Source organism: Prionailurus bengalensis, chromosome E1, assembly GCF_016509475.1.
Source record: "Prionailurus bengalensis isolate Pbe53 chromosome E1, Fcat_Pben_1.1_paternal_pri, whole genome shotgun sequence".
Lineage (NCBI taxonomy): Eukaryota > Metazoa > Chordata > Mammalia > Carnivora > Felidae > Prionailurus > Prionailurus bengalensis.
The window spans coordinates 35,696,934-35,718,733 of NC_057347.1; the positions used below are offsets into that span (position 1 = coordinate 35,696,934).

At 60.0% G+C, this 21,800-nt stretch overlaps 1 protein-coding gene across 1 annotated transcript; it reads right to left on the reverse strand.

The window, feature by feature from the left end:
- Positions 1-1,204: 1,204 nt before the first annotated feature.
- On the reverse strand, positions 1,205-21,375 carry NGFR (nerve growth factor receptor). Its single transcript, XM_043584129.1, has 6 exons — positions 21,186-21,375; positions 14,171-14,312; positions 10,312-10,671; positions 6,458-6,710; positions 4,219-4,379; positions 1,205-3,559 (listed from the first exon to the last, which is right to left on the reverse strand). Exons 1-6 carry the CDS (start codon positions 21,258-21,260, stop codon positions 3,258-3,260), a joined length of 1,293 nt encoding a protein of 430 aa, XP_043440064.1. The 5' UTR covers positions 21,261-21,375; the 3' UTR covers positions 1,205-3,257.
- Between the last annotated feature and the right edge of the window lie 425 nt (positions 21,376-21,800).

Here is a 21,800-nt window from a genome sequence, read left to right on the forward strand (position 1 = left end):
GTAGGGGTGGGTCTGGGCTGGGGCGCCCCCACTCACGGCTCTGCACATCACGCAAGGCCTGTCTGCCGTCTCCCTTGTTCCCGCGGGCAGCATCTGGCTCTCCCCCCACCAAATTAGAGGCATTTCCCACCCTCCCCCCCCCCCCGCCCCGCCGCCGTCAGAATGGGGCTCTGTTAGGACAGGAATTGTGCCTCCCTCATCAGATTAGAGGCACCCAAAGTCTTGGACTGTGTTCTCTCCAGCAGACGAGAAGAGGCTCCCTTGAGACAGAGACGGTCTCCCCCATCACCCTGGGGGTTATCCAAGCACCGGGACCAATCCTCTTACCTACTCAGAGCCACCCCTTTCCACATGCCCTCCCCACGGCCCTCACAGGCTGGGGGTGGGAATGGAAGACGGCCTCCCCCCACCTCCACCCCTCTACTCGGCTGCCCCAGCCAGGATCTCGAGACCAGGAAGGCTTGTTTGCTGTCCTTTCTGGGAACAGCAAGCCTCCCGTGGCCCTCCCCAGCAACCACAAGCCAGCCCCGCCGGAAGACCTGGCCAAGTGACCAGCAGAGGCCAAGCAGCTCTGACCTGCTCCCGGGCCAGCCTCGGCGAGGAGCGCAGGCCCTGCAGCTCCTGGGCCAGGCACAGCTCGGAGCCAGGCTGCCAGGAGCCGAGGTTAGGACCTGCCCCGGAGAGCCGCCAAGGGAGGGGTCTGCCTAACTGCAGGCCAAACAGCCCCGGCTCCTGCCAGGCCATCTGGAGCCAGACCCTGTGTATGTGCATGTGTGTGGGTGTGAGTGTGTCTCTCCCAGGCCATGTGGGTGGCTGGGAGCTGCGGGGTGGTGACCTCGCCCGCTCCCCCCCCCCCCCCCCCGCAAGCCTCTGGCTCCCTTGTGGTCACTTTCACTTCTGACATCTGGTCAAGTTCACAGCGGTCGAGCTTCCTGCGTGGCTGTTTTCACTTTTCCTCTCCCAAATCTGGGGGCAAAGGGCCCCCACTCCTTCCCTGTCCCACTTAAATTTACTCCGTGGCTACCCATGTGAATTTGCCTGATTTCTGCGAAAAGTCCCCGTTTCGGGGGAGGGGGTGGCGGGAACCATAGGACAGGAGCTCACGCGATGAGAAAGGATACCCAGGTCCCCCCCGCACATGCAGCCCCCACTGGCTCAGATCACGTGCGTTTCCAGAAAAATCTCTTGGCGCGGTTTTTCTTTCTTTGCTATTTAATGCTCATCATTTATGTTTTATGTGTAGGTTTAGGAAGGCCCAAGAAATGATTACACAGGATGCAAGGGGGACAGGACAGGGAGTCTGGAGCTCACAGCCCCCAGCTGGTGGCGGAGGTTGGCGGGGGGGGGAGGGGGGGCGCGGAGAAGGGCAAAAGGGTTTCATCTCAGCCCAAAGGGAGGCAAGGCAGGAGGGGCCCCAGAACCAAACACATGCTAAAACATACTTGCGGTACCCCAACCCCCTCCCCAGCTGCTGGGGAGGAAAATAAATACACTCAGATTCTGTCCCGCTCTCCAGGTGCACAGGTGAGGGGCCAGCAGGTGAGTTTCCTCCTCCCATCAGGTTGAGGTCGGAGAAATGCCATCTACTTACAATGCCCCCAGTCCCTTACACGGAGCCGGGAGAACCCTGGGCGGCACAGGGGTGCCTGTCAGCGCACAGCCTGCCTGGGGCTCGGGGATGGGTGGTGGGGGCTCGTTCATGCTAAATAGAGGGGGCGCCACACTTATTCCAACATCAAGCAAAACGGAACAGGCCAGGAGGGACCTCAGGAGACCTCGTGGCCCCTTTCTGGCACCAAGCTAGGGAACAGTCCTTTGCGGGGTCCTTTGAACTCGGGAGAGGCCCTGTGCGGGGCCGCAGGCGGCCTCTGTTCCTTCTTGCTGCATTCCCACCCGGGTCCACTCTTCTCCACTGCAACCTTCGGAGCCCAGCCAAACCCACACTTGCAGGAAAGGGGAGGATGGGGGTGCATTCCTCCGCGTGCAGGCCCTCGGAAGGCAGACGCCAGCTCCAGCTCGGGCCTCAGCCGTCTTTGGCCCGCCAGACCAGGGGCGAGGGAACGGAGCAAGCTGACTCCCAATTCCCCCCTCCCCGTGCTTCTCTGGCAGCTGCCCTGGGCAGGAGCCGGCCCCGGCCCAAGGGAAAGAACTTGTGGAGAAAAGCGAGATTTCTCATCCTCTCTGTGTCTCTGTATCTGTTTGTTGCAGGTGGGGGGGTCCTTAGTCCCTGGCCCCCGGGGCCGGCTCTAGAAGACACTGCCTCCATTGGCTTTGGTCTGTGCCCGCATGGAGGGCACCCGGCAGGCTGGGCCGCACCACGGGTGCCACACGGACGTGCCTGAGCGGGGGATCAGCAAAGGGAAACACAAACCCCAAAGCACGCTCGATCAAATCCATCACTGATCGAGACGGATCAACGGGCCAGGCCTTGGGCACAGCATCCCATCTCCACGGGGGTTGGACGGGCCTGGAGATGGTGGAGGGCAGGCTGCATTTGGCTTTGAGACATTTCCCAGAGGGTCGCCTGCCCCCGGCTCTCAGGCTCACGTAAACCTGAGGGCCACACCCCCTAAGTCAGAGAGTGGGGTGGGGGGGGCAGCCCACATTTGGCCTCTCCATTGCTGGGGCGCTTTGGACAAGCCACTCCCTCTCTGGGCCCGACTGTCCTGTATAAAAAACAAGGGGTGGGGGCGGACCAGATTTCAAAACCCCCCTTCCAGCTCTAACAAGCCTCTGACCATCTTCGTCTTGGGCCAGAGAGGGGAGTGAGGGGGCTGAGGGAGGATGTAGGCCACAATGATGGTCCCTCATTCCCCAAGTTCACAGTGTAGAGCCCATGGCTCTGGTTCCTCAGTCTCTCCCTTTGAGTCTCTGGGGCTGTGTCATCACCCCCAACACCATCCTTGGCGTCAGCCCCCCAGGCCCGACACCTGCTGAGGTCGAGGTCGGGGGCGGCGGGGCAGCGGGGGGGGGGGGGACTGGCCCACCTATAGAAGTGCCAGGAGAAGAAGGGAGCAGAAGGTTTGAGAGGTGACGAGCAGGGGCAGGGCGGGAGAGGCGGCAGGGGCACTTCTGGCACTGGAGAGAGTGAGCAGAAGCGAGGGGGGCCCCACGGGAGCAAGGACAGGGCTGTGGTGGAGGGGTCCGGGCTCCGAGGCCCTGCCCAGAGGAGCTCAGCTCTGACGCTGGCCCGTAGGGGTTGGCTGGAGCATCAGTCGTCGGAATGTGGGGGCAGGGCGGGGGGGCTCCGGGTCGGCTCACACCGGGGACGTGGCCGTGGACTCGCTGCACAGGCTCTCGACGATGTCGGCCCGCTGGATGCGGCGCAGGGCGGCCAGGAGGGCGTCGAGCGTCGCGCTGTCCTGGGCGGCCCAGCTGGCGAGCAGGGCCCGGGCTGGGCAGGCCTCGCGGGTGAAGGAGTCTATGTGCTCAGGCTGGTAGCCCAGCTCGCCCGCCAGGTGCCTCCACGTGTCCCCCGCAGAGCCGTTGAGCAGTTTCTCTACCTCCTCCCGCTTGGCTGATGGCAGGCTGCTGTAGAGACCTCCGTCCCCCTTGAGGGCTGCCAAGAACCGGGGGTGGGGGTGGGGGTAGGGGGGGAGTCAGGGGCTACCCTCCAGACCCCCTTTTCCCCAGTGGGCATGGGGGGCCTGGAGTAAGACCCAAGAAGGGCTGAGGCATTTCTCCTCCCAATGTAGGGAAGCCCCAAGGGCCTAGAGGCAGAGGAGTCCAAGATGAGGTCCTGGATGGAGCGGGGTGGGGCAGGGCTGCGGAGGGGCCCAGGGGTGCGGACTCACATCCCCTGTCGCCCCACAGCTTCGGCACCAACCCCACCGTGTAACCCCGTCCCTGCCCCTCGACGATGAGCCGGGACAGGGCTTAGCCCCAGACTCAACTGCAGCAAAGATCTTGGAGCTGGGCTCTGGGCCACTAATTAGGGTCCATAATTAACTACGTGTTCCCCAGAAGTCCGGAGCAGGAGGCTAATTGCAGCCACTTTGGGGAGTAATTAGCCCTAGGAGGGACAATTAGCTTGATGAGTCTGGATGCTCCAGTCTGTCAAAGCTCCCATCTCCCACATCTCTCCACTGGAAAGACCTCTCTTACCCGCGTCTCCCGTCCTCCGCAGAGGCCCTGCTCCCTGGGAACCAGCCCCTCGGGCGGTCCTTCCTGCGGTCTAACCTTCCTCCCGGCCTCACCCCGCCCAGCCTCACCGCTCACCCTGGCCGGCGGCCGTCTGCGTGTGGGACTGCTGGTCATGCAGGCTCTGGCTGTCCACAGAGATGCCACTGTCACTGTGGAGCTTTTCTCCCTCGGGCGGGGGCGTCTGGTTCACGGGCCGGCTGTTGGCGCCTTGCTTGTCCTGTTGGCAGCTGTTCCACCTGGAGCCAGAGGACGGGCCCAGTGTCAGCGGGTGAGGGGCCACACTGGCCGGGCGGCTAAGGGATCTGTGCTCTGATGCGTGGGGCCGGGGCCACGGTAGGTACCCAGCTACAACCCCCCCACCATGGTACCTAAAGTTCTCCTTTCTCTCCATGTTCACCCCCCCCCCCCACCTCCCTGCCCCCACCGGCCTCGCACTGAAAGCGCCAACGTCCAATGCACGTTCATGGAGGGGCACCTGGGCGGCTCAGTCGGTCGAGCGTCCCACTTCAGCTCAGGTCATGGGCTCGCAGTTCATGGCTTCGAGCCCTGCCTCAGGCTCTGGGCTGGCAGCTCGGAGCCTGGAGCCTGCTTCGGATTCTGTGTCTCCCTCTCTCTCTGCCCCTCCCCCACTTGCGCTCTGTCTGTCTCTCTCTCTCTCTCTCTCTCAAAAATAAATAAACGTTTGGGGCGTCTGGGTGGCTCAGTCGGTTAAGCGGCCGACTTCGGCTCAGGTCATGATCTCGCGGTCCGTGAGTTCGAGCCCCGCGTCAGGCTCTGTGCTGACAGCTCACAACCTGGAGCCTGTTTCAGATTCTGTGTCTCCCTCTCTCTGACCCTCCCCCGTTCATGCTCTGTCTCTCTCTGTCTCAAAAATAAATAAACGTTAAAAAAAATAATAATAATTTAAAAAATAAATAAATAAATAAACGTTAAAAAAAATTTAAAGAACGTTCATGGAATGGATGGTGGATCAATAGAAGACTGTTCCACTAAATTATGATCCACGCATACGCTGAATGAGTGGTTACCAGCAATCAGATAATCCCTATGTCCCTCGAAAAGCTCTCCCAAGGGAGATTAAGTGAAAACGTAAGTTGTGGTGCATGTATAGTGTGATCCCGCTGATCCCTAAAAAAAACAAAAAAAAACCCCCAAAAAACCCTCTGCGTGTTTACACATAACTATAAAAAGTTTCCCGTACGTGTGTTTACAAAGGCACACAAAACGGTTGGAAAGGATCCATTCCAAACAGATTCCAATGAGGAGAGAGGTGGGACTTGAGGAGATAAAAGAAAGCTTTTACTTTTTTCCTTTACAAGACCTTGGCCTTGTATTGCATTTACCCAAACAAGCATGTATTCCTTGGATGATTTTTTTTTTTCCACGAATGGAAAATGCACTTAAACCTTTCAAGCACTTTCCAGAAGTGCTTGCACATCCTGAATTTCTGGGTGTGGGTGCCACAACTTCCCAGGTGTGCCACGGGAAGGAAGAGACACAGGCACACACAGGTGACTGTGGGTAAATGGGGTTTGAGGGATGAGGCACAGGTGGCTGGTGAAGAAAACTCTGTGTGCAGCGGGGGCCTGGGGAGTCAGGGAGGGGAGTGGCATAGGAGGGGGGGTGGGGCCGGTGGCAGAACAGGTCAGAGACCGTCCCCTGCCTGCGTCCTGCTGACCTGCCACACCCTGGCATGGGGCAGCTGCTGGTGACGATGACCATGGTTTGGGGTTGAGTTTAAAAAGGGGATGAAGGGGCGCCTGGGTGGCTCAGTCAGTTAAGCGGCCGACTTCGGCTCAGGTCATGATCTCGCGGTCCGTGAGTTCGAGCCCCACGTCGGGCTCTGTGCTGACAGCTCAGAGCCTGGAGCCTGTTTCAGATTCTGTGTCTCCCTCTCTCTGACCCTCCCCCATTCATGCTCTGTCTCTCTCTGTCTCAAAAATAAATAAAACATTTAAAAAAAAAATAATAAAATAAAATAAAATAAAAAAGGGGATGAAGGGGCGCCTGGGTAGCTTAGTCGGTTGAGCGTCCGACTTCAGCTCAGGTCATGATCTCGCAGCTTGTGAGTTCGAGCCCCACGCCGGGCTCTGTGCTGACAGCTCAGAGCCTGGAGCTTGTTTCAGATTCGTCTCCCTCTCTCTCTGTCCCAACCCATTCGCATTCTGTCTGTCTCTCTCAAAAATAAATAGACGTTAAAAAAAATTTTTTTTAAATTAAAAAAAAAAAGGGGATGAATTTTCAGGTCAAGGTCACAGTTAAGCCCTACTTGAGAGCAAAGACCCGGCTCTTTGTCCCCCATCCCCTCTCTCACCTCTTGAAGGCAATGTAGGCCACCAGGCCCACAACCACAGCGGCCAGGATGGAACAATAGACAGGGATGAGGTTGTCGGCGGTGCCTCGGGTCACTACGGGCTGAGAGCTGCCCATCACTGTGGTCACCACATCTGCCACCGTGCTGGCTATGAGGTCTTGCTCTGGAGGTACCTCTGGCTCCTCCGTGCTGGGGGCGGTGCTGTCCGAGCCCTCCGAAGGTGTAGACCGAGTAATCCAACGGCCAGGGATCTCTGGGAGAAGGAACTACAGGAGTGAGGGCCCGTCCCCCCACCCACACCCCTCCCCTCCACTTCTTCCCCAGCCCCGGCCGGGCTCCAAGTGCTAGGGTGCCCAGCTGCACACAGGGGTGAGAGCTGACATCGTGCGGATGAGTCATGACGGTGGAGAAGACGGACCGGGGTCCCCTTCAGCTCTGTCACTGACTTACTATGGGACTCTGCACACACCGCTCAGGACCTCAATTCCCCCATCTCTAGAAGGGGGATATTAAGAGAGATGGTCTCTAGGCGCCCGTCCATCTGAGCTGTAGCCGCGGTCCTAGGAATCTATTTTGCCTGCCCTGGGTACCCAAAAGCCTGGCAGGGAGGTAAACACACAAAGAAGAGAGAGTGAGCGCCAGGAAGCTTCTAGCGGGAAGCCCGCTGGGGAAATGTTGGAACGTCTCCGGTCCCAGTTGGTCCCAGTGCCCCAGTCATCCCGGTCCTTGGGAAGGATGAAGATACCCAGGCCTGGATAGAGAGATACCTCCCTGCAAACCACCTCCCCAGGAGCTGGTACTCAGCCTCCCTCCCGGTCTCTGATGTCCTAGCTTTCAGCTTGGGCAGGGGAGGGGGTGCCCAGCTGGTTTGTTCCCCTCCGGCCAGTCCTTAAACCGCCCAGTGGCTAGCCTCCGTTTCCTGCCCTGTGCGGCCCCCAAACCAAACCTTCTGATCTCGCCACCCAGAGAAGATGGTGTTGGGTAGCCCACCCCTTCCCTGGGCAGAAGCAGACTGTTGGTGGAGAAAAAACCTACAAAGAAGATACTGCCCGCTGCCGGGGGGCGGGGGGCGCCTTGCCCCCCACCTGGCCCGAACATGCCAGCAGGGCACTGCCAGCCTCCCTGACAGGGGACTTGGCACCTCCGGGCACTAGTGGGTGGGATTTTCCATTCTGCCACCCAGCCAGGGCCAGGACCGGGGGCTGTGGGCTCCAGACCGCCCGGGGGGGTACCTGTCTGGGCAGAGTTGCCTACCCTATCCGTCCTCGCTTCCTACGCCTGGGGCACGGAGGGAAACCAGACAGAACATGCCAGCGGGGTGAAGGAGAGGCACTTCGCTCCCTGGCTCTGCACCCCCCCCAGCCCCCAGTTTGCCCACCCAAGTCGGAGCTGAGGCTGCCCACTGGTCCCTTGGGCCTCCTTGGCTCAAGATGTGGACGGTTCAAAGGCCCCCATTTTCAGCACCTTCTGAGGGGTAAGGCCCCCAGATGTGAATCTGGAATCCATCTGGCTGGCATTAGGGAGGGGGTTGCCATCTGTTGCCCCATCGTCCCCCTCCCCTAGCTCGGTCCGGGGAGGGGGGAGGGCGGGAAGTGGAAGAGACACGGCCCTGTCCTTCGGCAGCCCCAGACAGGGTGTTGGGACTGGGGAGGGTCTTCTCTTGCCCTTCGAGGAGACTGGGCAAACTGGCAGGGCAGCCTGAGCCCTGAGGCTGAGATACAACTTGGCTAGGACCGACCCCACTCCAGAGGCTGAAGGTTTTGGCGGGGGGTGTGTGTGGGGGGTGGGGGGTGTTGGTGAATCAGGCCATCACAGAGATTCGAGAAATCTCAAATGGGACCGGTTGATAGTGGCATGAAGGGGACAGACCGGGCTAAGACGGGGCTGTCCAGGGCACTTTCTCCTCATCTCTCTGATCCCCTCTAGCGGGGGTGGGGGGAGGACAGCAGGATGAAATCCAGATGTGGCCATGTCCACCAGCATTCCAACCCGCTAAGCCCCTGGCAAGCCCTGACAGCCATTTCCGGAATGGGAGCTGTCAGACTTGGGGGTGGAAAGAGGGAGCAGGTTACTCCTAAATCCAAATTTCACTGGAACAAGGGGGTGAAGGGGGGGGGGTGTCCTTCTGCCCCAAGGCTGAGTGAGTCACCATGTTGACACCTGAAATGTATATGCAAGAAAGTACAATGCACTGGGGGGGAGGGGGGGTGACCAAACCACAATCCGATTCCATTTCCTGAAATGTTCCTTCTGTTCCAAGCTGACACTTAACCCTTCAGAAACTCAGAGAAGGGAAGAGGGGCAGGGATAAACACAGCCCTCAGGGGCACCCAAAGTAGGGTGGTATCTGGGAGGAATGCGTGAACGCCTGGGAAGGGAGAGCCTACCCCTCCCACAGCCACCACCTCTCTTTGCTGTCACCGCACCCCTGACTAAGTCCCCCCACCGGCTGGTCCAGACTTGCCCCTGAATCGTGCTGCCCGCCTGCCTGCTGCCCGCTGCTGGAACCCCCTCCCGGCTCTGCCCTGTGCCTGACGCCACTTGCCTGTCTCCTGGCCGAGGGCAATCGCCACCGGAATCGCTCTGTTCTGTGCCCCACTCCTCCCCCCCCCAACACCCCCTCCCAACCCCAGTGCGTGAAGCTTCACACACATACCTGACCTCAGCCCATGTTTAACCACCCTCCCCACCGTGTGCTCCCCGAGCCAGGGATGACAGGATGTGGAAGGCAGGCGTGCTCCCCACGAGCAGGGGAATCTATCCCCCCCCCCAATGACTGGGGGCTGACTGAAGGCAGGGGCTGTGCTGCCTCCCCCAGAATGGGGGGGGGGCTTCCTGGGAACTAAATCCTGGGACCCTATCTGTCCCATCGGAATGGGGCAAAGGCTGTCTCTCCCCCCTGAGACCTGGGGCTCCCCGAAGGAGGCTGTTCGGGGGAGAGCAGCCAAAGGCAAGTAGCTAACGAGGTACCCAGCCACAGGGCAATGGACGGAAAGGAAAGGCACTGACAACCTCTCCCAGGAGATGGATGTCACCAACCAGAAACCAAAATGGGTCTGTCCTGGCTGCCACAGCGCTTCCTCCTCCCATCCCGGGAACTGTCTCATCTCCACGGGGCGCCATGCCTGACTAAGGTGGGTGCACCCAGTTCCCAGCCACCCTGGAGACCCACAGCCCTCCAGGAGCGCTCTGTCTTGTCCCTGGGCTCCTGAGCCCCAGAGCTGCTTCCTCTGCCCCCACCACCTCCTTAGTGTCCCCTGAGTCCAATGTCCTCCTCGGCTAACGGTAACAATGACTGTTGACCCCTCCCCCAGACACCGCAAGTTAAAGCGGGCCAGCCACCTTCCCTAACCCACAGCATCCCTGGAAGCTGTATGACCAATGAGGAAACTGAGGTCCAGAGACAAGGGTGACCTCCCTACCGTCACTCCAAGAGCGACAGCGAAGATTCCATCCCCCAAGGCTATAAACCACTCTGGACTGAGACCAGGCCTCAGAGCCAAAGGGCCCCAACTCCTGAGGGTCCTCAAGCCCCTCGTCCAGGCCAGAGAGGCTGCTCAAGGACCAAACATGTCCCGCACTGGGCTCTGACCCACAGGCCACCTTTGAGTTGCTTGTCTGTTGCCCATCCGGTCCCACAGATGAATAAGCCGCGGGAACTGAGTTCCAGGGTAGTAGCTGTGGCCTGGGGGCCAGACGAGGGCTTTCTAAGCACTCAGCCCAAGGAAGGAAATAGTGGGAGGGGGTCCTTTGGGCCTGGGGGTTTCAGGGAGGGTGGCGGCGGGCTCATGGCCACCGAGCAGGCCCGGCCCGTCTCGACCCCCAGGGGGCGCCCTTGCCCGCGGCGCGCTCACCCTCGCACTCGGCGTCGGCCCAGCGCGTGCACTCGCGCAGCTGGCGCTCGGTGTCCTCGCACACGGTGCAGGGCAGGCACGGGTCCACGTGGTTGGCCTCGTCCGAGTACGTGCCGTCGGGACACTCCTCGCACACGGTGTTCTGCCGGTCCTGGCACGAGAACACCAGGCCGGAGCCCGCCTCGCACACGCGGCACGCCTCGCAGCGGCCCGTCGTCTCGTCCTGGTAGTAGCCGTAGGCGCAGCGACACACGGCGTCGTCGGCCTCTACGCACGGCGCCGACATGCTCTGCAGGCCCACGCACTCGGTGCACGGCTTGCACGGCTCCGTGGCGCTCACCACGTCCGAGAAGGTCACGCCTGAGGGCAGATGGAAGGGCAGGGGGGGGGCGGGTTGGGGGTGCGCACGGAAGTTCGGCACCTGCCCTCCAGGCATCCGGGACGTGGGGGCTGGAGGCGCTCCCTCCCTCCGGTATCCTCCCGCAGGGACCCCTCCGTGAGCCCCACCCTCCTCCTCGGGGGTCCCAGGCCTCCTGGGAAGGGCCCCTCCCCACCCCCCCAGCCCAGTGCCCCAGGGCCGGAAGCACGGACCCCCGAGGCTAGGCGGGGTAACCGCCTGGAGCCGGTAAATTTCTTGTTAAATTCTCTTAGAGAGTTCCCGGCCCAGTACCCTTGTTCCCAGCATGATTAAGGAATAATCTGAGCGTGGTTCCCATCCAGCCCTCCCCGCGGGCCAGAGCTGGACTGCGAACCCAACCCAGGCACGGGCGGGCCTTCGCTTAGGGAGCCTCCCGCCCCCGCTGCCCTTCCATTTCTCTGCGCGCAGGTGGGGGCCCAGGAGTGGCCTGACTAGGGTGAGACCGCAGAATGTCCACCCGTGGCGCTACCCCACGCTGCTTAAGGGCTGGGCTCTTGAGGGTGGGGATGGTCTCCCTGACAAGGCAACAATAGGAGGGATTGACGCTAGACAGCAAGAAGAACTTGCCCGTAGAGTCCTCTCGTAATGGGTGCGAGCTCTGATCTAATAAGGGGAGGGACGCCAGGGGATGCCAGGGTCCTCTCCTCCGTGTGCAAGGGGCGGGGAAAGGCACAGATCCTTCACCCCTGCTCGCCCAGGTGCAGAACTCTGTGCCAGTCCGAATCCAAGAGGATTCATCCTGGCTTCAAGGGCAGAAAGAGCAGAATTTAGGAACCGCGAACCAGGGAAGGAGGGGGTGTTCAGAATGTGGAGGCGGAAGTAGACTAGGGTTTCCCCACGGGGGGGGGGGGGGTGGAATCGAGGCCTGCAATTCTGAGCTTAACCTTGTCTAAAGGAATCCAGAGTCCAGATGGAGCACAGGGTCACGATCTTCGGCAGAAGCAAAGAAAGAAAAGCGGAGCCGAATGAAAGGGAGAGAAACTGAGGGGGGAAGACAACACAGAAGACAAGACAAGCCTGAAAGGAGACCAGTGTCAAGTCTGTTCTGGCAGAGGAACTCCTGTGTTTCCCTTCCCCGGGATCAGGCAGACCTGGACCCAAAACGTGCGTCTGTCACTTATTAGCTGTGTGACTCCGGGTGTTTTACTTAACCTCTCTGAGCTTTTTTCTTTCTCTGTCAAATGGAGAATAATATCTCCGCTCACAGGGTTGTGGTGAGGAATACATGAAATTCTACCATAAAGCACTAGCCACACAGCAGGGACCCTACAAAGGTTGGGCCCCCGGGGGTGGGCAGTGGTAAGCCCCGTGAACTTCAGTAGCAAGGATATAGTCAGCAGAAGGGACTTCCAAACATACACAGTCAAGCAGGATGTCCAGTTTATGCAAACAGGAGGATCCTGTCTGGTTGGCATGTGGCAGGGGGCGTGGGTTTCAATCACACTGGAGGGGGGAGGGGAAGGGGGGCCCTGCCCATGGGAAAATACAGAAACCGAGTAGTAGAAAACTCCTGGGAGGGGGTTTTAAGGGGTGGGGAAAATGTGGCCTTTTTTGGCAGAGAATGAAGGCGGGAGCTTAATGGGTTTCCTTGTGGAAACGTTTTGAGGACAGAGGGAAAGTCCGCTGGGGTCTCCATCCCATAAAGTGAGCTTATAAAGGCGGACTGTTAACACAGCTGGAGCGGTGGGGGGGGGGGGGGAGGGAAACAGAGGAAGCAGACGTGAGGGAGGGACTCCTCCTGCCACCACCTCCTGGCTGGGCTCTGCTCCTGTCTCCCCTTCCCTGCAGATGCCAGAGCCTCCCTCTCTCCCAGGCTCCTCTCCCCTACCTCCTGCTCTGACAGAAGGGGGTAGGGTCCCATCCTGGGAGACTTAGGGTCCAGGGAGGAGAGGCACTAGGCAGGGGTCTAGGAAACGAGAGAGGCAAACTCGGGAGGTTCCAGGTAACCAATGGTTGGCCAACCCCCACCCCCACCCTGGGATGGAAACCCCGTTAGGCCAGGGCCAGTGGCCAGAAGGCAAGGTGGCAAAAGGCATTACAGCGTGTGTAGCCTCTCCACCTGAGGTCCAGGCATCTCTCTGCTGCAGGATAGAATTACAGCATCCACAGGCACAGAGAGAGGAAAACTGTATTTGGGGACACCAAGGAGTTGGTTTTGCCGATCGGCTGTGTGCGTGCGTGCGCGCGCGCGCGTGTGTGTGTGTGCACCTGCGTGTGTGTGTGTGTGTGTGTGTGTGTGTGTGTGCACCTGCATGGTGGTGGTGGAGAGGCATCCAGAGGTCAGACTAGGCGGGTGGGTTCAGGGTTCCCGGTTCCTGTACTCTTGTTTCCATCATGATTAAAGAATAACCTGAGGGCACCTCGGTGGCTCAGTTGGTTAAGCCAACTCTGGATTTCGGCTCAGGTCATGGTCTCACAGTTCGTGAGATCGAGCCCCGTTGTTGGACTCCGCGCTGACAGTGCAGAGCCTGTTGGGACTCTCTCTCCCTCTCTCTGCCTTCCTCTGCTCGCTCGTTCGCTCTCTCTCTCAAAATAAATACACTTTTTTTTAAAAGCCTAATCTAGGATGGTTCCCACCGGCCCTCCAGGCGGGCAGTGAGTGCCAGGTAGAAGGCAGGATGTGAATCTAGGCAGAGAGGAAAGGTTTCTGGGCAGGGAGAGAGCACTGAGCCCATGGCCTGAAGGCAGCCACTGAGGCCGGGGGCATCCCGCAGGGACAGAGACTCCTGGGTCAAAGGCACCCAGAATTCAGACCCCAGACCTGCCATCCTTCTGCATCCCCTATCCAGCAGCCCTGGAAAATGGGGTTCTCCCCTCTCCCCAAGGAAGTCCCAGGTAGGACAGGCCACAGCAGCCCTCTCCCCTCTGACACCAGCCCACAGCGAGGAGGACATCCTGACATTGATTCAGCCCCCATTCCCGCCCCCTCTGGAAAGCTCTGCTTCCTTGGTCAGAGCTGGAGAACAGCTGGCCTGGGGGGGGGGGGGGGGGGGAAGGGTAGCCACACCTTCCCAGGATCCCCCAAGGTCAGTTTCCAGGGCAGCCAGGATGTGATCCTCCCCCACTCCCCCCCCCAAACCTGGTGAGGGTAAGTGGCAGCCATTGATTTTGCAGTGTGGATGATATTTTTAGCTGGTCTTAGCATCAGCTACTCCTCCCACCTGGCCACATTCTTCTACCAGGCCTCTCTGCCTGGGGGCTGGGAAGGGGCACCCCCTGGGGATCCCTCATCAGGTCCTCCACATACTTCCCCGCATCCCTTCTCCGCTCCCCCGCTGGCTTCCTCTATGGGGTCAGACCCATGCCGGTGTCCACACGGAGGTGGGCCGGAGACCCTGCCTGGAGGCAGAACGCGCATAAGGCTTCTAGCGGGCATGTTCCTCCGTTCCTCCCGGCCGATGTGCCCTTCCGCCCCTCCCCCCACCCCCACCCTGTACTCACTGTCCAGGCAGGGCTCACACACGGTCTGGTTGGCTCCGCAAGGCTGGGCTACGCCCTCTCCCAGGTTGCAGGCTTTACAGCACTCGCCGCTGTGGGTGAACAGGCCCGTGGGACATGCCTCCTTGGCACCTCCAAGGGACACCTGGGTGGGGGGAGATCAGAAGGTCAGACTGGCAAGAGAAGGGAGAGAGGGGGTCTTCCGGGGGATCCAACACCCCCCTCCTAGAGCCTTCTATTGGAACCACCTGGGCTGGGGATGAGCTCACCACGGAGGCATCAGGCACATCAAAGCTGACGGGGAAGCAAGGCGGTGGGGGGACAGTGCGCCCCTGCCGGCTGCTGGGGGTGTGAGGTCAGAGCCCCGGAGGCTGACTTTGTGCAGAGTTCATCTTGGGGTTAGGGCAGCTTCTGGAATCCCAAGGATGCGCCACCTGGGGAAGGCGGCCTGAGACCCAGCAGCGGGCCTTTGGGCAGGTACAGGTTGCAGCTGGCACAGGGCTCCCAGCCAACGGGGCAACTGGAAGCTAAAATCTAGCCCACATGCCACTTGCTAAAGCTGTGCACCTGCACCCCATCTACCCAGAGGGGAGCCCTTTTCTAACAAAGGCTAGCAGGGCCCTGCTCCAGGGCCTTAATTCTACCTTTCCACATCCTGAATATTAGATGGGAGGTGTCTGTACCCAAGAACAGAAGGCAGAGGGGGCAGGGTCTTGGGTTCGAATCCTGACTCTGCACTGGAGTTCTGACCATCTCTGCCTTCCCTCTCTGAGTCTGCCTCTCCTCGTGCATGGCAACAGAGACCGCTCAGGGCCAGAGCAGAGAACGGGCCAATTAGCAAGAGTCTGGAGCCAAGAAGGGAGAAAGGGACGCCTGTTATCAATGATGAAAACGGGGCTGCTCTCACCATCCGGCCACCCTGCTCCACCAGGGTTTGATTTCCAGCCACCAGCCCTCCCCTCTCCCTGCCCCCCATGCAGCCAGTGGGAACGGCGCTGGAACCGGGGGAAAGGGGAGTCGGATTCCTGCCACGGAGGCATCTTTGCTCTTTGCTCATGGATGGAACGATTTAGCACCAGATTCCCTGGGGTGGGGGGAGGGGGGAGTGCTGGCCGCTTGCTTTATGTTTCTATTCCTTACCAAAAAAAAAAAAAATTCTTCATGTCTAATAAAACCCCAAAGCCTGTTTCCCTGGCCTCAGACCATGCAGCCCTCCTTTGATGCCAAGAGGAAGTATGGGCTCTGGGGTCATGGGACCAGAGGGGAGTGTTAAAGGTCATTTTGGATATCCCTCTGCTTCCACACTGGCCAGATCAGAGCCAAGAATACTCCCTTTCCCTCCAGCCCTTTAAAATATTCTGAGGTCTAGGGGTGCCTGGGTGGCTCGGGCGGCTGAGCGGCCAACTCTTGATTTCCGCTCAGGTCGTGATCTCCCGGTGCGTGAGTTCGAGTCCTTCATCGGGCTCGGTGCTGACAGTGCCTGAATTCTCTGTCTCTCCTTCTCTCGGCCCCACCCCACTCGCACTCTCTCAAACATAAATAAATAAAATACTCTGAGGTCTCCCTAGGGTTTGGTGGATGGAGGGGGATGGACAGGTGGGATCAGCCTAGGAGGGGGCTCGTGGTCCTCAAGTGACCAGCACGGAGGGTGCAGGCAGCACAGGAGGGGGGCCTTGGGTATTGCCACCATCCCCTCCCAGGTGGTGGGAACACCGACCTGGGAACATCTCTGCAGACCGGAAGCCATGAGGGGTGGGAGTGGGTGGTGTCCCAGATGCAGGCTCTCCCCCAGGAGAGATTCCAGAAAGGTCTGTTTGGATTTATTTTCATCCTCGAGGGCTCCGCTTAAATGTCACTTCTTCAAGGAAGTGGTCCTGTGGCCCCCACCCCTCTCAGATCAGGTGGAGGTGCCCTGTTACAGTTCTCCCTGGTCACTGCTCTTGTCCGCAGAGTCCCCTACTGGAGCGTCAGCTACCCGGGGGCAGCGCTGTGGTTGCCCCTGCACCTGGTACATAGTAGGGACTCAAAACATGTATGTTTATGGAATTTAAGAACATGAAAATACAATATGAACTAGAGGATTTGCCGCTCTAATGCTTTTCGTTGTAAAGCATCATGGTTGCGCCCTTCTGACTCCAGAACATGCCTGCCCAGTTTCCCCAGGACTCAGGGACTCAGTGCTGAACCCCAGTGATTATTCTGGGCTGTTGTGCAGTGAAGCCCTTGTGTCTTTACCCCAAACTATCACACTCTTGTGTCTGAGTTCTTCTGTCAGCCCTTTTTTTTTTTTTAAAGTGTTTCTGCCTCCCTCCTTCCTGTCAAGATATCAGTTGTCAATTTCGCTGCTACCAGAGTGTGACCTGAGCAGCCCCTCCCCCACCGCCCTAACTTATGAGACCTAATTGAATCTGTAGAAAGCATGTAACTAGCCTGGGTCGGGAGGGATAAAACGTGAGTGTAGGTAGGATCTGAACCAGGAGGGGGCCATTCTCCGGGGAAAAGGGGCAAGCTACACTGCCTTCCTCCTCAGAGGTGTCCATTGCTCTGAATCCTGGCTCATCACTTAGAGCTGGGTGACCTGGGCCAGGCTGAAGTGTCTCTGGGCCTCAGTTTCTTCATCTTTAGGTGATGGTGACAATACCTGTCTCATAACATTGCTGTGGGCATTAAGCGAAGAAGGTGTTTATACACTTCAAGATCCCTCTTCCCCACCCCCACCAAGGTCTTTCCTGCTGCTTTTGTGGCTTTTGGCTGGGTTCCAGTTGGTTGAGGTCAGCAGAGAGCTGGGCCCGCTGAGGGGGTCTGTCGATGGCAGTTGGGCATCCCGTACAAGCCCCCTCTTCCTCGAGGCCTGCCCTCCCTGCGATCCTCTCTCTTCTCCCAAGTCTTGCATTTGGACACCAGGCCACATAATTAGTACCCAGGCGTTTCCTGTGCTTGTTTTATGTGTCCTATTTCAAAACACCCCAGATCTGCTACTTAACAGTATGCTACTCTGGGAACAAGCCGCAGTCTCTCTGAGCCCTCCATTTTCCCACCTAAAAGTCTGGCTTCGTAATATTTACGGCTCAGGGTCGCCATGAAAATTACAGGAAATAATTTATGCGAGTCCGTCCGGTGTGTAGTAGGCGTTCAATAGATGTTGGGCGTCAGAGAAGGGTCTTGTCTGAGGCTGAGCTGCTGAGCCCAAGTGGGAGGGGAGAGTTGTAGTCAGCCCCAGAGAGAGGAAACTATCTAAGAGGAGGGGGCGGGATCGGCACGAAGATAGGCTTACCCACCAGGAAGAGTCTGAAGAGGGCACAGGGACCAAAGGAGGATGGGAGTTGTTCTCCTTACAGATAACTGATTAATTAACAACTATTCGCTAGTTAACAACTATTTACTGAGCGCTGAACTAAGAGTTTCCAATGCGACATGGTCACTGACCCCTGGGGGAAGTCACAGTCCCTCGAGGGAGAGAAAATACCACTCCAAACAGTGACATCAGAAGCCAAGATGCTGAAGGGGAAAGACTTGAGGGACTGCCTTCATCTCCTCTCTGACAGATGGGGAAACTGAGGCTCACAGAGGCCGTTCTGCCAAGCGGCTTGACTCATGGCCTGTGTCACACCTTTGCTCGGTCCACAGTGGGGCAATATCGGGAAGCAAGGAGGGATGACCAGGATTCAGGCTTCTTGCTCCAAAATGATCAATTTACCAAAATGATAGCCACATTGGCCTGAAATGTACATCGGCCTGAAATGTACATCTATTACACTCATTCACTTCCAACTTAATGGAGTGATTTCATCCCATTTTTTGAGAACGTTTTGCAATCTTGTCGCCATCTCAAGGCTTTCAAAAAACTAAAGTGGACCCATCCTCAGATGAACGGGCTTTTTAAAACGTTGTTGTTTTTTTTAATTGGACAAACTAGAAAACACACTAAATAGGTGAAAGAATTTGAAACTGTATGACTGCTTCAGTGGGATGAGCCCTAACCATTCACAACAGTCTCCGCAAAGGGGTCCTTTGGTGAATGGAGCCATTAACCACCGCCAGGGGGCTGGAGAGTTTTCAAATACGTGGAGGGTCTTTTGAGGTCGATGCAAACCCAGGAGAGACACTGCCACATGCGCGCCACTCCTTTAGAGAGAGGTTGAATTTAGGGTAGGAGACAAGAGCTAATTACTGAGGATGATGCTGCATGGAGGCTATGGGAGGGGGCGGGGGGGGGGGGAGACCATGGGTGGGGGGCAGGGGCTCAGTTCCAAATTTGTGGCGCCAAGGACATAGGACATAGATCTAATATTGAGGGCTAGTGATGGTCAAGGACCTCGTGTCCCTCCGTGATCTAAGGCTGGCGGGGGCGGGGGGCGGGGGCGGGGAGTGGGGTGGTGATGGCACACGGAGGACAGAATAAACTGGAAGCCAAGCATCCGGGTTCCAACAGGGGCGCCACCCTTCCGAACTGGGGGAGCCTGGTTTCATGCCTGAAAGTCTGGGAGGTTCAACTCCCTCAACGGGATGAGGTGAATAACTACATTTACTCTGCGGGGATTTTATAAGGATTAAATGACACAGTAGAAATTACCCAGGGCAGTGCGTGGCACACAGTAGGCACTCGCCCGATTTTATTATTCCCACCTCCCCACCCCACCTCCCACCCCCCACCCCCAGGGCGGAATCTAGGCGTGTGAATGGACCCGGCGGGTACAGGGGAGCGGGGACCCCTTCCATCCCCGAGCCGCCTCCCCCGCCGCCCTGTCCTCTCATTTGCTGCGCTCGTTGCATCCCTATTAGGCGCATTAGCCAGCCCGGCGGCTCCGGTTACAGACGTCTGAATGACAAAGTGCCTCCATTACCGGCGCGGCCGGCCAGCCGAGCCGCCGGGACGCGCTCTGGTTTCAGCACTCTCTCGCCGCGGCCCAGGAAGAACCTCGGACCGCCGCGGCGCGCAGAGCGAGCGCATAGACAGCAGCCCCGCGGCGAGGCGGAGGCCAGAGCCGCAGGCGCTTGGGGGCCGCGTTCTGCGCGGGGTCCACCTTCCCGAGCTCCCAGGCGCTCCGCGCCCAGCTCCCCACCTTCCTCGCCCCTTCTCTACTGGGGTGGGGGGGGGGGGAGGACTCTCTCCAGCCTTGGTCTGGAGCCCACGCCCTCGCCCCTCCGAGCTCTGCACTCCTGGCCACCCCAGTCCCACCCCCCGAGTCAAGATGCCTCTCTAAGCCGCCGCGTTAGTCAGCAACCATGCCCACGGTCACTCCCAGATCTCCGGCGAAGCCACAGGTGCTGACATCTCCAAGGGGCTGAGCTTCGGGGATGGGGCCAGTGCCCGGAGAGGGTCTCTGCCCACCCTGGCCCCCACATTCCACCGCCCGCCCACTCTGGGCATGGCCTCAAGCCCGCCCCCGCGGAGAAACGAGCTGGGACGCCGCGCTGCCTCCTTCCGAGGTATGGGGAGTACCGAGCTGGGAATCAGGTGAGGGACGGCCTAGCAAGCACTGGGGAGTTAACTTGCTTGTGAGATCTTGGCCAAGTCGTTTACACTCCCGGAGCCTCTCAGTCTCCCTTCCTGTAAGATGGGGGTTGGGGATGCAATGCTCAGATGAGAGATGAAAATGGCAGGGAGAGTGATGACACCTCTTCGGCGCCGTTCAGGGGCCCGCACAGGTCACATCTCCTGAGTATCTTGGGACTACCGGACGGACTTAGATGCTCAAGAGGACCCGCAGTCCTAGGCGGAGGCAGGATCCGAGGCATCTGAGCGCCTCCGTCTGGTTCGGTGCCCAGCGTCTTCCACCGAAAGCTGGGCGGGGCACGGGCGGTATCCAGACCCGCTTGGGCGCTGGAGCCCAGCGAACCGCGGGCGCGGCGCTCGGGTTGCTTAACTTGACGGGGTCGGAATGCGGGCGCGGCGCGCAGCCCTAGGCGCGCCCGAAGCTACGGGTGGCACCAGCCGTCGCATCTCAGCGCCCCCTGCCGGCCAGCGCGACCCGGGGCTGCGCGCCGCCGGGACCTTCCCCGCTTTGCGAGTCCCAGCGCTCTGCGCCCTGAGACTTGGCTGTGGCCAGACCGGGTCGCGCGGTGTCTGCTCCATCCCTGTCGGTCCTAGGTGCTGCTTCAAACCGCGAACATCAGCGCGTCGGAGGAGCCCGCGGGTCGCGGGGGAACCAGGGAACGGGTTCGCCCCGGCCAAGTGGGCGCTCCCTTCCCAGCCTCGGATCCCCAGCCTCATTTCCCAGACTGGGCGAGGCCGCGAGAAAGAGCACGCGACAGGCGCGGGAAACGTCCGTCCCTCCGCTGTCTGCTGGTCCCACTGTCCCTCGGCGAGAAGGCGGGGCCCCGACCACTTCAGGGTCCGCTCTCCCTTCTCCGTCCTCTTTCAATTTGCTTGCATCTATCTCCCTCGCCGTCGTCCTTTTTCTGCCCTCCCTAACCCACTTCTCTCTCTGCAACCGACCCCCGCTCCCCGAAGCTCTCCCTCCCACGCCCCTCCCCCCCATTGTCTGCCTGGCCCTCATTGTCCGATGCCCGGTCCCCTCTGCCTCCAGTCCCTCCAACCTCCTCCCCCATTGTTCTATCTCCTCGTCTCCGGTTCCCCGCCCCAGCCCCGCTTGTCCCTCATATCTCCAATCCCCGTCCCATTCCTCTTCTTTCCGTCCCACGACCCTCCAGAGATCAAGATGCTCAGGGGGAAAGTCGCCTCGAGATCCCAGCATCCAAGCGTCCTCTTCAGAAGAACCCAGGCATCCGAGAGAACCCCTCTCGGCTCTGCCGTACACACCCTCCGCGGTACCCGAGGACCCGCATCCCCGCGCCCCTGTCTCGCGCATCTCTATCCCCGGTCTCAGGGTCGCCTCTGCGCTCTGAGAACCCTAGACGCTCCTCCGTGGATCCTGGCATCGGAACTCCCCGCCCGCCATCCACCCCCAGCATCTGGGACCCCCTCGCTCTGTTCTGTTTTCCCTTGGCGGAACCTGAGCCCATTGGGGTTCCCGTCCGGGGAGAGGGCGCGGGCTCCCCTCCGGCTAGCACTCACCCCCAGGAGCAGCGGCAACAGCAGCAGCAGCGGGCGCGGCCCGTCCATGGCGCAGCCCGCGGCACCTGCCCCCATCGCCCGCCTCCCGCGGCAGCGCTCGGCTTCCAGTTGAGTCCGCTCCGCGGACGGATAGGGCTGCGCGGCGCTGCGCTCCAGCGCCCGCCCCCCAGAGCTGGCCGCGGCTCCGCTCGCTCTGGCTGCGGGCGGGAGGGGCCGGGAGAAGCCAGTGCGGCGGCCCCGCCTCCTCCCCGCCCAGCCCGCCCACCCCCGGAACCGCGCCCGCCCGCCCCGCCGCCTCCGGGAGGGGAGAGGAGGGGAAGGGAGGGCTTGCGGGGAGCTGCGCGCCCGCGCGCCCCGCGGCCGCTTTTCCGCGCCCGGGCCCTCAGAACCTCTCCCGACTCCGCCCCGGTACCCAGTGCCCGGTCCGCGCTACAGCGTGTCGCTCCCGGATGCTGTGGGCTCAGGGACCGGGGCGTCCCCACCGCGGCTTCCATTCCTCTGGGCTGCAGACCCCGCCGGGTTCACTCTCTAACCCGTCTTCCTCTGCCTCCAGCTTCGGCTTCTTTCCCCGGGGCTCTGCTCCCTTCCCAGCCGTTCGCAGCAGGAAGGCCCGCC